At 44.4% G+C, this 15,934-nt stretch overlaps 1 protein-coding gene across 1 annotated transcript in view; it reads right to left on the bottom strand.

Annotated features, from left to right (window-relative positions):
- The window catches only part of INSR (insulin receptor), a 55,100-nt gene that overhangs the window by 37,627 nt on the left and 1,539 nt on the right, over window positions 1–15,934 (bottom strand). Inside the window, exon 2 of the mRNA XM_079328241.1 lies at window positions 9,192–9,743. Coding sequence (XP_079184367.1) covers window positions 9,192–9,743 — 552 coding nt within the window. The remainder of the gene's footprint in view (window positions 1–9,191; window positions 9,744–15,934) is intronic.

Genomic DNA, 15,934 nt, shown 5'->3' with positions numbered 1-15,934 from the left:
GGATGTGCTTAATGAAGTTGAAAATGGAAACAGAAAAATGCTTTGTTATCCTGTGATGTCTGTGGAATTGCACATGTCTCACTCCTGGGAAACCAAAACACAGGGATAAGGCTTCCTGCACAATTCCTGAAATTTTCTAATCAAGCCCACCTTCAAGTGCAAATATTCTTTATGTACTTTGTCAATCATAAAACTCCAGAGTTTGTCTGGAGCCTCTGTGTGAGGGATTTCCCAGTGCCCAGGTCAGTGCAATAGCTGAAACTTGACTAACAGGGTTAGAGCCTTGCAGTGCAGCTCTCAGCATAATTCAACTCCTACAGATCCAAAACCAGAGAAAACCATCAAAAATTGGGCTGGAAATTACAACTACACAACTCCAAACCTGCCAGCTCCCTGCCCTATGAACTTTCCCTGCCTCACACCCTACATCCAACAGGCTTTGTTAAAATGAACACTCTGGGACCAACCCCCTCCCACCCTGCCCCAGACAATTCACATTTTAAAAAACACTAAATAGGAATCATGCCCAGGGGTCAGACCAGAGTGAGCTGAGAGGAGCACAAGGGAGCAGAAAAGCAGAACCCAGAGTGGCTGCTCAGCTTGCAGGTGTTCTCTCTGATCCCTGGCAAACCTGCTCCCTTAACTCTGACTTTAAAACCATCACTCTTGTGCTGTAAGCTGAGCTCAGGCTCAGCTCATCACTTCAGGGTCCTGAAATTCCAGTGTGGCCACACACCAGCACTGACCTGTGGGAGCCCTAAGTGACCAGTGTTCAACGTGTGCAGCTCCAGAAGCCTCCAAAATGCACTGAGAACAGACCAAAAAGAGCTTGCAAATCACACACTCCTCATCAGACCCATCTTGCTAAATACCTGCCACCTTCTTATGCTTATGAACAAGGTATAATTCCTGAGAAGGGTCCCAATTCCTGCCAGTGCATCAGCAATGCAGAGTGGGAGCTGAGCTCTGAAAAGCTGAAACTGCCTGAGTGACAATTCCAGTGGAGCAGTAGCTGTTGGCATCCTTGGAAAAGGGCAACTCTGACCTGATACACAAGATTAAAATCACATTTCTCTTTCTGGAGTGCACCAAAACCACACATGCCCTGGGTTCTTTAAAAACATGCTGAAGAGAATTAACCCCAACATTCTGCTGAATGTTATTCCAACTGGATTTTCAACTTTTTGGTGAAGGGATTTCCTTCAAAACATCATTTTCCTCAGAGCTTTCACCCCTCAAGATGCCCAAGAGGCAGGGAAATAAACAATCTCAAATTAAGGAATTCCTGGTGAGGGTACAGAAGCTCCTTCTGTACAGAGCATCCAATCCCAACAATGAAACTTTCTGGACAACAACAAGTTCTGAGCATCCTGCCCTGTTCTGTCAGTTCAAACCCAGATCCACAAGGAATCCAAACTCTTCATAGAAACCATTAAAGCACTCAGCCAGCATTTAAGCACTGCACAGAGCCAAAGTTGATTCTCTGTTTGTTTTCCATGTCACAAGCCAAAAGAAAAACCAGGCTGACAACCTGCAGCGACGTCAGCCCTGTGCCCCCCAGTACCCTCATCCAAAACAGAGATAAAGACAAGGCAATGGCTGGGATCCAGATCTCCCTGCACACTTATGCAATTCCAGACAAAATCTGGGCTCAAAGCAGGAACTGGAATAGCCAGAGGCTCGTCCCAAGCAGGCAATCCCAGCCAGGACCCCCACAAGTTCCCCTGACCCAATGCTTTTTTCTTTCCCACCTAACCAACAGCCTTAATTAAGCAGCATAAACATCCCAGCAAGTTCATTCACATCCCTCAATGGGAATTTGCAGACAATTATAGGATATAATTGGGAAGCCTAATCATTGAACTTGTACCCAGCTATTGTTACAAGCTGAGAGGAGGGTGAGTGTTGCTTCCTCCAGGACATGCTGGTTATTCCCCAGCTCTGTCATTAATCAAAGGTCCTGAAATCCTCAACCTTTCAGTCAGCAACAATCTGTGCTGGTCACACCTGGGGGGGTTTTGACCTTTTTTTTGGGGGGGTTTGTTTTGGGGATTTTGTGTTTTGTTGGGATTTTTTTTAAGCACAGCAATTATTTACAGAGGCAATCCCTGTCAAATCCAATTCCTGATAGGGAAAGATGTTTCAGAGAGCTCTGCCAAGTGACATATTTCAGTTGGTCTGCTCACACACTCTAAATGCACTTCTTTGTACAGACCCAACAGCTCACAATCCCTTCACAGCCTTGAATAACAAAGATTTCCAGTCCCTTCCCTGTAAAATCAAAGACTGTTGTCCCATCACACAGCTTACATTTATTCTGCTCATTTTGCCTAAATCTGGAAAGGGGCATCAGAATTGCACTCAATGTAGAATATTTTTACAATAATTAAAAGATTTAAAATGCAGGATTTCATTGCCCTGCCTTCATGAAGGAGGTGTAAAGAGAAGAAAACATGCAGAATACACAAGCTGGCTGATTTCCCATCCCTGCTTACAGCACCTAAGCACCCTGAACATCCAGCAGGATTTACTTTGAATGAAATACATCAGCTCCTCCCTGAGCAAACACATCACAGCAGGTGAACCATTTCCTGCTCTCTCATTCATGCATTACCAACACATGTTAACTCTGTCACTCATTATTATTATTATGTTTTTTTTTACATTCTCTGACTTCCCCCTTGCACATCCAGACTGCAGCATTTTCCAAAGAATGTGTCTGCCAGGTCTCCTGGTTTTATCTAACAAGGGGTAATGCAGATTCCCTTGTTTAAGCAAAAAAAAGGTAACTTAGAACTGTTCTTGAAGGGGAGAAAGTTCTACCTGAAGCACCCTTGGAACTCCCAAGGAGTCAGGGCTGAGGATCAGAATTTAAGAACACTTTGAGTATCCTCAGTGCTGAGCCACTGAACTCCTCCCAGCCTCCTCAAGGGCCCAGACACCAACCCAAATAACAAGTGGTTTGGAGAAAGGTGAAAGAATTAAAACAGCAGCTTGAACCAAACAAAGTGAAAACTTTCCCAGTTTTTATCCTATCAGCAGCAAAATACCTCTTTGCCTTGAGAAGGGTTTTGTACAGGAATTCAGATCTCTTAACAGCTGGGGAGGAATTCTCTGTATTTACTGTGCATTTCCATTTCTAAAGATGACATGGGTCACACAGTTTGCTTCTGAAGTGTTGGTTGGGAACTGGGGCAGGAACAGAAAATCTTCACTTCCCAACCCCAAATTTAAGTAAAGATGCAGCAGTGAGGAACCTGATGAAACATCAGCTCAGCTGCACATGTGGGGATTTCTCAGCAAGTTGAGACCCTGGTAGGGAAATCCCACAGCCTTGCATCACCCCAGCTCAGTGGAGAAAAGCTGCTTCAGATTCTTCTTCCCCAGTTCTGTTTGGTGCTTCCAAAGGAGCATATCCTTAAACAGCCATTTGTTAGAGGGATTGTTTCCACCCCTTCTCCCCCAATTCTGGGCTGTATCACAACCCCAAGCACCATAAATCTCTTAACTACTCTTAATAAGCTCAAGTGAATTAGTTTAGGATGTCTCAGTGCTGGCAAAGTGTCACCAGTGCCCCAGCTATGGGCCCTCAATAAAGCTGGAGCTTGGCAGGGTCAGCACAGACACCCCAGTGAGATTATCCGGTGTCAGCTTCCATCTGGCATTTGTCAGAGCAAGGGAAAAGGAAAAAAAGGCAACCCTTATCAGATCTCCAAATAAAAGGAGCACTTCCACTTCATGTAGTAGCAACTGGAAAAATTTCCTTTGTGTTTGAAGCTTTAAAAATATCTTTGCCCTTGAGGTTGGCTGAGTCTGCTCAGAGCTTCGAGACCCCTTTCCCATACAAAGGTAATAAAACCAAGCTCATGGTTAGAGAAATTCCCAGCACATAAAAATTACAGGAAGCTGTTGCTAAGTAATATTTCTACCTAAGTAAACATCACAAAGCGTTTCCCACACACACCTCTGAACTTTGTTATTCAAAGCTGCCTTGAAGATGTTCAGAGTTGCAGAATTTCTGCTGGCACTGGTCTTGCTGAGAGTGCTCAGTGCTGTTTCACAGCAGTTGAAAGACATTTCAGGCTGAGCAATGTTTTTCTCAGGGCTTTGTTGTGCTGCTTGGACTTGGGAACAAAGCAACTCCTCAGTTCCTTACCTGTCCCTTATCTGTCCCAGAATTTTCCCCAGATAAATCACAGGGAAATTAAAGAGAGATCATGTTGTATCCCTTTGTCTCTAGACTTGTTTCCCAACATGAGAGAGAAAAAAAAAAAAAATCACAGAATGATTTGGAAAGGACCCACAAGGATCATCAAAAGTCCAGCTCCTGGTTCTGCACAGGACAACCCCAAAAATCCCACTAAAACTGGGAAAAACATTCTTATTTTCACACAGCACCTTTCTTTAGCAACTCTTTGCATGTCAGTTATTCCAGACTGTCATCCTTTCCATCTGCTGCTTTACATCCTTTTCAATGGACACAAATTATTTCATCTACTTTCTACAAAGTCAGCATTCTAACACAAATACTAAACAGCACTAATGGAGAAACAACTTTTGTTTTTATCAGAGAAAATGAGATAACTGATGGAGAAAAGGTGCCTACTGACATACCTGAAATGACCCACATGTATAATAACTCAAATTTCCTGGTAGCAAAAAGCCCCAAGATCAAGAGGATAACAGATTCCTACAAAGGTTTCATTCAGGATGAGCAAGAGAACTTGAATTTTATCTTGCCTTCTAATGAATGAAGCCTATAGTTTACAGAACTATAGAATTAATCTCAGGATGGTTTAGCTTGGAAAGGACCTTAAAGCCCATCCAGTGCCACCCCTGCCATGGCAGGGACACCCCAAAATGTCCAGCCTGGCCTGGGACACTGCCAGGGATCCAGGGGCAGCCACAGCTGCTCTGGGCACCCTGTGCCAGGGCTCCCCACCCTCTGATAGAGAATTTCTCCCTAACATCTGGCCTAAATATTTCCCCTTCTAGTTTAAAACCATTCCCACTTTTCCTATCACTACTTAGCCCTGTAAAAACTATTTGAGATATCCATCCTTATATTCCAGGAATGTGGCCCTTCAGTGTTCACTGTCTGATACTGCAGATCATTTTGCTGGTAACTTTTATTTGACCATTCCACTTTTCCTTCCTATTGCCTTACTCCACTTCCACATGACCTGATGTGCAATAAAAGCCTTTATAATTAGCCTGTCAAACCCATCAGGCTGCTCCAAGCTCTGTATGGACAGAGCAGAGTGACTGCAGGGAGAATTGGCAGGAAATCCTATTTCAGAGGGAATTGTTCCTTCCGCAAGAGGAGTGACAGACATATAGAAAAAAAAAAAAAAAAAAAAGACGTGGAAAAAATGCAAAATATGAAAATCATGTTTGGCAGATCCAGGCTGAGGTCTAGGACGTGGCATTTCCAGCATTTTTGTTGTCTGCATTCTTCAGTAAAGGCACTCTCTGCAGTGCAGGACCAAGAAGCCAAGAAGTGCATTTTGATGGCAATAAAATAACTGTGTATGTGCAAAAAAAACCCTGTTAAAAATGTCAGTGAAGAGGTACAAACCCCCAGAACAAGAACAGCACTTGGCTGCCATAAACAGCAGCAGGCTAGACCCAAATTCCAAACAGACTACACATTTCCCTCCCTGCCTACCCAAAATATAACATGAGCTGGCCTTAACTGAACTGACTTGGTTTTCACACCAACATGAGTGATTTAGGGAAAAAAAAAGAGAGAAAACTCTGAGGAAGCACATCCCAACAGATCTCAATCCATGGTGCATCCACCTACACATCCCTGCACTCAGACAGTTTTCAGTACTGCCACTGGTTTTTCCAAGGGTGCAGCTGCCCACAAATGATTTCAGTTCCTCCCCACTGGTTTCATCCCCAACCTTTGCTCCAATGTCTGTAAGAAGATCCTTTACTTTGTTGTCCTGAACATGTTATCACCAACTGAAAAAAAAAAAAATTCCAGGCTGGAATTGTAGCTACAGGGATGATTCAGAGGCTTGGATGTGTGCCTTGGAGATAATTCCATGCTATAACTGAAAAGTTAGTTTTGGAGTCAACTGGGATATTTACACTGATTAAATAAGGAATAATTAAATAAAGGAGGGATAACATGGAGAAGGGAATGGTGTGGAAGGGATGGGGGACACCAGGACCCCACTCCAGCCCCATCTTTGCCACTTCCCACACACTCAACACCTTTCAGAGAATCAGAGTCCTGAAGGCTGGAAAAGACCTTTGAGACCAAATCCAACCATCAGCACCATCACTGTGTTCACCCCAACCCCTGTCCCCAAGTGCCAAATCCTCAGTGCCCCTGAGCACCTCCAGGGATGGTGACTCCAGAGCTCCACAAACCTTTTCCATGCACAGGTTTCCCCCAATCTCCCATCTAAACCTCCCCTGGTTTCCTCCCACCCTGAGCCTTGCCCCTGGGAGAAGAGACTCCAGGCTGTCCCCTCCTGTCAGGGAGTTCATTTTCTGTGACATCTTCAAGCTCTCCCAAATTTCTTGCCCATCTCCCAGTATTTTCCAGCCAGACTCCAAGCTGAGCAGGCTGGAAAAGCCAGCTTGGGACTTGTCTCTGTCAATTGACACCCACTCTGTAAAATCAAAACAATCAATATTTACATATCCTTTAAGGGTTTTTCCCAGTCCCAGAACAGCAGTTTAGACAGCAACAACTTCCCATACTGAGATGCAAAAAAATAATTAAAAAAAAAAAAAACAGAACCAGGAGATCCTACACCAAGTTTCATTAAACAAACCAAGGGTACAAATAACCTGGGTTAAAAACTCCACACAAAACCAAACTTCCCTGTGAAAATGATACTGAAATTGCTACATTTCATTCTGGCTAGAAGATAAAGGAAAAAAAAAATAAAAGAGAATACACTTAAATCCAAAGAGCCAGGAGACTTCAGCACTGCATTAGCTGCTGAAGATTCCCAGATAAGCTGCAGGAACACAGAGAGAAAGATTTCATGACATTAATACCCTGGGTACTAGGAGCTGCTGCAAGGCTCTTCAGGCTAAGGAAAGCCAAAATACAATTCACACAAGCTTTTAATAATCTTGACAAAACAATTACACATGCTAAGGATACATTAGGGCTGGCACAAGAACAGAGGAGGCAGCGATTGCACCGGCAGGTTCCTAAATAAATGTCACTTAATCTCCACCATCGGCGTGTGCTCAGAGTCTAAAGGCTACTCACAAACACACAAAAAAAAAAGTCTAAAAAACCTCCCAGGCTGTCAAAACAACTGCAGAAGCACAGGGGCAGGTGTCACAAGGCACAGGATCACACAGATCCCAGCCTGTGCAAAACAGGGGCCACCAAAAAATTAAAGTCCAAATCCCAACGTTCAAAACAAAGATAAGCTCGGCTTGTTAAGTGGTTTGGGAAGTGCATTCCAGTCACTGCACAAATATGCAGGAGCACAGCTTCCCTCCTGCAAAACCACAGCATCTGTGTACAGTGCCTTTTGAAAGCATTTTCTGATTAAAATCTCCATTTCTGGGTCAAACAGACTGAGCTGAGGTAGGTACTGGACAGGTGCCCTCCAACAAACTCTTGCACAAGAGGCTCAGGAGTTCAGATTTCTGTCCCAATGGTAAAATATTATCATTAAAATATTACATTTCTCCAGGTTTCATGGAATCAAGCAGTTTTTTAAAGGAGAGAAAAACATCCATTCCAGTCTGCTGCAACACAGCCCCAGAACATTCACAAGAATTTTGGGGCATCATGGTCTAGGCATTAAAAAAATGCCAATCAGACCTTTAACCCTATGAAACAGCAGAAAACACAGCACATGAAATGCACAAAAAAAAAACCAAACAGGTTTCAGTGTTGATGTAATTGCATACCTGAAAGTTTATAAATAAAATGCTTTACAATCTTATTTTTCATTTTAAAAAAGGAACACACGTACACACTTGCATCTTCTTGCTCATACCCTGTTATTCTGGCCACAAAAAATAACCACTTTCTTTAAAAGGAAGCTGGACAATTTTGGGGTGAGGAGTAGCAGAGGAGAAACCACATTAATAGCATTAGTTTGTGCATACTGGTAGGAATTCCTCCTCAAATTTGGCACTTAGCACTCAGAGCTGCCCTTTAAAGCTTGGCAAGAATTTCACTCCAGCCCACAAGTTTCCTAATTTCGTCTCAGGACACACTGGTTCGTTTGGATGCACGACCTCCAGAAAGGCAGACAACCCTAAATGTGTCACTCTCACCTCAATTCACTTTGCTCCCTGTCAGGTCAGATTTAACATAAATCAAAGCAAATATATAATTAAAGCTAAGCTTAAGGTCAGTTCCAAGTTAGGAAAAAAACCAAATCTGTATGAAATTAAAAGCAGCTCTAATGCATTTGAGGACTGGAGTGGCAGCAGCAGTGAGTTTTTTGAGCACAGCTTCTCCTCTAAACCAAAGCCTGTTATTTCTCCCTCTACCCCATCCAGGTCCTCTCTCCTCCTTCAGGTCTGACTTGGCCTCCAATGCACAGAACTTACACCTTTTTATGGCAGGAAGGTTTTGGTAAAGATGGAATTGCACCTTTCAGAAATGGGGTTTATTCCATAGAGACTTTTCCCCACTGCTGTGCTTCCACCTGCTGCAGTCTCTCAGTCAGTCTGGACTTTCATTCCCTACCCAACCCCAAATAAACCCCAATAAACACACTCAGGGTACCAGTTGTTACACAGGACACTCACAGCCCACTAGAATGGTGATCTCTGGGCAGTTCCTGACTCTGCAGAAGAACCAAACACAGAATTCTGGATGCCTTATAAACACAGGTGAAAGAACTGCTCAAACCCATCCCAAAGGTTTTCTCTTTACCTTCTAATGTAAATTTTCAGCTCTGCTTTTAGGAATCTCTGTTTACAGGCAACAATCAGCAGCACCTATCAGGCCTCCAATAACCCCAGAGTGGTTTGGGTTGGGAGGGACCTTAAATCCCATCCAGTGTCACCCCTGCCATGGCAGGGACACCTTCCATTGTCCCAGGCTGCTCCAAGCCCCATCACTGGCACTGCCAGGGATCTGGGGGCAGCCACAGCTGTTCTGGGCACTCTGTGCCAGGGCCTCACTGTCCTGACAGGTCAAAATTTGGCAGCAAAGCCCCATCTGAGCCCCCTCAGTGTGCACTCACCTCTCTGGCAGCGATCGTGCGTCCAGCAGCGCTCGATGAAAATCCCGTTTATCACCGTGGGGGGACAGTTGCTCTTGCCTTTCACAGTACCTGGGCACACATCTCCACACTCCTCTTTGTCATCCTTGTTGGCCACGATGTAATTGTCTTCTACAGAATCCAGAATCCTGGACCAGTCGATGGTGGACAGGTAGCAGAGCTCGTTGTTCTTCTCGATGCGCACGGCGCCGCGCGTGATGTTCATCAGGTTATAGAGGCCGATCTCCTTCAGGTGAACCATCTCAAAGATCACCAGGGCGTAGTTGAAGAACAGGTGAGTCCCTCTGATCACAGTGAGGTTGGGGAAGAGGCCCTTCAAGCTCTCCAGGCCGTAGACACGGAACAGCAGCAGGTAGTCTGTGATCATGGTCAGCTTGGGGAAGCTGAGCTCGCGGAAATCTTCGGGTTTGGTTTTGAACATGAGCAGGATCTGCAAGTGGCCCTCGATGACAGTGCAGTTCTCCAGCATGTGCAGCCGGGTCAGGTTGTTGCGGATGTCCATGCTCCTGCAAACTGGGAGGCAAAGCACAATTTATTTATTGAACAGAAGGTTCATTGCTGCCCTTCTCTAAATGCTCAGTTTTGGCCGAGCTCTGCTCAGGACATGGAGCCCTCTCAGCTTCAAGAGTTAAGAAATCCAGTGTGGGGAACATTCCCTGGTATATGGTTACAAAACAAGAGTATTTCATCATTTTTTCTGCCATCTTGAGTCCCTGCCTGTTGCCTCTGTCACGACTGCAGTGGTAACACCAGTCCTGGGACATCACCTGGCACTCAAAGGGAAGATTTGTCTCGCTGTTTTCTCTAGGTAGCTGCCAGCAACACACCTGCCTCATCTCAGATTGTGCAATTAATGCCAGGGATTAGAGGGAGTCACTCTCAATGCTTGCAGGGAGGGGAAGATAGGAAAAGAGTAATGGCCAGAGATGGTAGTGCTTGGGAAGAGAGCAGAAAAACCTGGAAATGCACAGGAGCACAGCCCACGCTCCTGCCCAGACTCTGCTGACAGCAGTAATTTACTACATTAGTAATTTTTGCCCTGAGCATTCTTTTCAGATGAGGTGTTGGGGCTTTTTTGTTATTATTTTCTAAAGGGTGCAAATCTCCCTGTCTTGACTATCCAGGCAATTTATTTCACAGAACCAGTAACCAAGGAACTGGCAAAGTGAACAAATACATGAAGCATAAATTAGAAGGTAAACTGAATAATAGGAATCAAGGCCCCACCAAAAGTTTGAATAGGGAAATATTTTTCAACTCTAAGCACAGGTAAGAAATCAAGAAGGAAATTTGCAGCCCCATGCCTCTAAGCACAAAACTCCCTATGACAACCCTTTTGAAACCAACTCCATAGAAACATCAAGCAGGCCTTAATGTTCAAACCCAGATGGATTCTTCCTGAATTTTCCCTTTTTGAAGACTGCATCCACTCAAAGGATTCTGTATTTTGTCTACAGCTGGGCCAGTGTCTTCCCTCCCCACTTAAGAACAAAAAACACAGGCTCTTTCCCCTTTTTTGTTCCTCACTATATGTAAAGTTCACCAACCATAAAACCACCACATCACAGCTCCAAGAGATCACTCAGCCTTACAAAACTGATGTGGACACAAATATTTCACCAACAGGATTGTCTGACTCCTCATGGTTTATCACAGACTGCTGCTGTAGGGGTTAAAACCAAATTCTATGCAAATATCTTAATGATTATTCAAAAATTTGCTCCACTGACTGCAAGACAAAAAAAAAAAAAAATTGGCAACACTAATATGGGATTTGAAGCAATGCTATTGCCCAATGGGATTTTTTGGCACTATATCCAAGTCATTTCATAAATTGCTTTCTGGTGCCTCAAGGATTAAGGATGTACTTGGAAAAAAGTGGGAAAAGGAACCTGATGACCAGCCAGCAGCAAACTGCACATCCCAACCTGGGATAAGAGACCTGGGAGAGCAACAGACTCAGCTTCAATGCTCTGGATATTTATTTGCAATAAATAAGATTGGTATTTCCAAAGAAGCAAGTGTGTGGTAGGTCAGGACAGTAAAAGGAGAAGTAACAGGAGGACACGTAAGGAAATGAAAGACTGAATTCAACGTACAAGCCACCAGTGCAGCTAAAATTACCAGATAAACTCAAAATCCAACATCTTGGTTCTTGTTTATTCTTGGTTGTCATGGCTGTGGGGCACACAGGCAGTGCTGGGGTGGCACCACCCCAGGATAATGCACTGCCTGCTGCAATGGACAGCTGACCTTAAGGAAAAGGAAAGGTCAAAAAATACAGAGCAGGAATTACTCCTGAGAGTCAGAGCTGCAGGCTATTGCTGTGGCTGAAGGCCACGAGATGTATGAATACCCTGAGCACAATTGCCCCTGTTTTTCATGGTTTTGGGTAGAATGAGGTGAGTCACCAGGGGCTGCACACCCACACTGCCCCTGCCCAGGGCACCTGCAGCAGGGGGGAAGATCTGCAGCCAGGCATGGTCAGCACAAACCCTCTGAGTGCTCTGGCTGTTTTTCAGGCTGTGGAAATCTTCCTTTTCTGCAGGAACAGAGCTGAGGAGCTTGTTCTGGAGGAGTTATCCCAGGTGGGCAGCAGCACAAGGAAAGTCACAGTCCTGTCTGCCAGGGGGACAGATCCACAGCCAGCAAGGATTCAGAGAGGATGATCTGAGCCCACAATGGTTTGGGTTGGAGGGACCTTAAATCCCATCCAGTGTCACCCCTGCCATGGCAGGGACACCTTCACTGTCCCAGCTGCTCCAAGCCACATCCAACCTTGGGCACTCCAGGGATCCAGGGGCAGCCACAGCTGCTCTGGGCACCCTGTGCCAGGGCTCCCCACCCTCCCAGGGAACAATTCCTGCCCAATATCCCATCCAGCCCTGCCCTCTGCCACTGGCAGCCATTCCCTGTGTCCTGTCCCTCCTGGTCAATGCAGTTCTGGAGTTCACAGCTCTCACCCCTTCCCTTAAACACTCAAACCCAGTTTAATTACTCAGCTCCTGAACCTTTCAAGCTTCTGGAGATCACCACTAACATGAGCCATGCTGTTCCTGGTGCAAACAGCCCAAAAGCTGCTCAAAGGTCTTCCAACCTCCACAAAAAAATGAAGCCATCTGAACAAACCTCCCTCCTTCCAGCTCTCCCCATCCTGACACAGATTCCCCACTGGAGGCTGCAGAAAAGGTGACCAAAGGCAAACAACTGCAAATAGTTTGAAAAGATGTGTTAAGAAACAAAGGTTAGCTAAAGGTGGATCTAAAAAGAGATGAGTGAAGCTTTTGAAGAGTTAAAAATATAAATCTACCAGAGGTGGAAGTACAACACCCATGGTTCATCAGCTGCTTTTCCCCACATTCAGAGAAAAATCACACTTAATTATTTTTCAGCTTCTACTTCAATTTAGTTTTTAAGTGATAAATGGTATCTAAGCTCCTTCTTTTTAACACCTCAAAGATCAAAGAAAATAATAAGGAATTAAGAACATCTGAAACAAAATGCCTTTTACTGGGAGGCTTCTCCATCTTTTCATGCCTTTGAATTTTCAGCAGTTTATATCTCCTGTTCATGCAGTAGCAGCTTAAGTCACCCCATAAATTTATTGTTACCAAGACAACAAGAAGCAGTGTTAAGCAAAGTAATAAGTGTTTTTCCACAGCTTCTCTTGATAGTATTTCTTCTGCAGGGACAGGAGAATTAATCAACCATTCAGTAGGAAGGCAAGGCAGGTTTGATCCCAGAAGAAGGAGAGCAAAGTTGAGCCATCAATTTTAACACAGACAACCTGGTTTCAAAAAACACATAAATCAGCTTTCAGGGAAATAAAAAAATCACAAATTGATTCTCCAGTAGTAGGCCCAAAGCTGCTCCTGTGCAAACTACTGGCAAAACCTTCACTACACATAAATTCCTAAATTTCAGCAGAAACAGCAGCACAGCTCTGAGCTGCCAGAGGAAGCACTGCTCCATCCCTGCTACCAAGAGACTCACTCAAAAAACTCCTAAATCATCCTAGACATGTCCCATCAGCCCCCCCCAGAAAAACCAAGCAGAAGCCACACTTTTTAAAAAACAAACAAACAAACAAATCCCAAGATGCCAAAGCCTCTTGGACAAACTGGTTTGGTAACAACCTTCAAGAACTGAATGAAGAAACCAGATCTGATGCCAGAGGTTAAGTTTTCAAGATAGAGTCTAACCAGGGGAATAGCTGGAACTTAAACTTTGTTTATAGTAAATCATGTGGATACCAAACCTTAATGATTCACTGCTTCAGAGCTCTGGCCTTTAACAATCAAGACCAGTGTAATCTGGCACAGAAGGATCACAAACCATTTGAGGTAACTATTAGTTAATTCTGCCCTTTTTTTTTTTTTTTTTTGTAGTGTTGAATAAACAAACTATTGCAGAAAAATTACACTTGTTTGGGTTGGGTCAAATGCATTGCAATTCTACATAAGGCTGATTTTAAAAGTGACTTTAGGAAAGTGGGAAAAGGATTTTTGGGTGTTTCTTGGGATAATTGCTGAGACAGGAAAACATCCTGGGAACAGCTTAGATGGAAGGACTGTGTGACAGCTTCCAGCCCACTGCAGAAGTTGTTTAACAAACATAAATAACATCTAATTGTGAAAAATGGATTTTTAAGCTTCAGTTCTGCACCTCAGGTACCTCGAGCTGAGTGAACTGAATATGGACTCAGAATGAGCCCCTATAAACCCCCAGCCCCAGGGACCATCTCAGGTGCCTGTTACATCCCACCCTCAACTCAGAGGGCAAACCCCTCCAAGTCTGGCCTTCAGAGCCTGGTTTGGGCTGGCCTTGTGCTCCCCTCCTTTGATTCAAACCCCAAACAGCAAACACAACTTCTTTATTTCCATAACCAGAGCTGGGGTGACAGCATCCCTGAGCACCCTCCTGCTCCAAAGGCAGCAGGAACAGCTTCTACACCTGGCCCATACCAAAATTATTTATATCCCTCAAGGCAGCCACCCCAAAAGTGACCTCCACAAAGCTCTGGGGGTTCACACTGCTCAGAAACAGCCACTGTGCTGCCTCTCCCCAAAAAAGGGACAGGACACCCTGGGGCCTGGGTTTGGTACAGCCCTGCTCTCCTGCACTCATTTTTCCTACTTTATTCTCCCAGGAGCAAAATTTCATTCTAGACCAAGTCTCTCAACATAAAAAAAATTAACACAGGTTTGAGGTGAGACAAGAGAACAGTTTCTTAATGAGTTTACGAGCACAAAAATATCTCTATCAGCCAGGTATGAGACTAACTAAGAAGCAACCTATTTAAAAGTGTGTTACTGCAGCAATACCCAGTGAAATCTGTCCCACAGGATGACTTAGGTAGAGATCTCTCAAGTGCATTCCCAACTGCCACACCAGCAGCAGGTACTGGAGCTCATGTGCAGCTCCCAAATTTAGGGAAGAGCTCAGAAGGGGAGAAGAGTGCTCTAAACTCCCATGACTGCATTGATCAGTTTTCTATTAACCAGAAAAGGAGCCCAAAGAAAGCTGCTCCATTAGCAGATGCCTAAAACTAGGTGAGGTAAATCCCACCCCAAATACCAGAGCTAATGAACTGACAGGCATGAGTCATGTGCGAGATTTATTTCAAGAAGTTGCATTATGTTTACGCAGTGGTAAAAAAAATAAAAATACACAAACCTGTCTTTCTTCCCAAAACAAGATATATGGATCTTCATTTTATGCACAGGTCAGTGCTTAACCCTTTCTTCTACTGCTGTCAGTAATTTCTGAACTCAGCAACTACCTTTAATCACATGTGAGAGAGAAGAGTGCTCTCACATGAAGTATTCCTAAAATATTTAGGAAAACAGGATGGATTGAGGAGGAAAAACTCATAATCTGGATGTGAACTAAACTATAAATGTGAACTTTACCATGCACCCTATCTGAACCACCTCCATTTACCTGCTGCTTGCCCCCAACTCTTCCCCAACGCTGCCAAAGGGGAGAGAAATTTACAGGGCACAAGGAAAACCAGGGATGGGGGAATATTGTCCTGGAGAGCAGCATTACCTGGGGGCCTGTCTGTGGGAACACATCTCCAACAAAGCTGCCTCCATCACACCTGTTGCTCAGGGAACAACTTGTTTGCTTCTGCAGCTCTGGTTGCTGCATTTCCCCCCAGCCAGGAAGTGCTGAACCGGAGTTGTTTTGTTGTTTTTTCTCTGTTTTGTTGTTTTCCATCCCCACCGTGGTGCTTCATGGCCTCACCATCCCCAGAAAAACAGAGCCAAGCCCCCAAAAGACAGAAAACCTTTCAAATCAGGGCCCTGATGGTCCAAATTGTCAGCAGAACACTTCATGAAGTATTTACACGTAAAAATGATACGGAAATGTTCCAGCCCACGCCTTGCTTTGCTGCCTTGTGCCCCTGCTCCTCCATCCATGAACTCAAGAGTACATTTTCCTACCATGCTGTAACACAGCAAAGATTAGGGAGTTTAGAACATAAACAGGCTTGAACCCCAAAAAGCAAATATGGTTTAAATAAATAACCAAATCACAGGCTGTGCTGTGGCAGTAATAATAGTGTTTTCAAATTAGGAACTGCTGGACTCCAGTTGCACACGTATTTATTTATTATTAGTGCTATATGTCAACTCCCTTTTCCATCTCTGTTGGAGGTGGGCAGGTTTGCCCACAGCAGCTGGGACTGACGCTCCCAA

The sequence above is a fragment of the Erithacus rubecula genome (genome assembly GCF_903797595.1).
Source record: "Erithacus rubecula genome assembly, chromosome: 28".
NCBI classification, from domain to species: domain Eukaryota; kingdom Metazoa; phylum Chordata; class Aves; order Passeriformes; family Muscicapidae; genus Erithacus; species Erithacus rubecula.
This window is presented reverse-complemented; position numbering and strand designations above follow the sequence as displayed.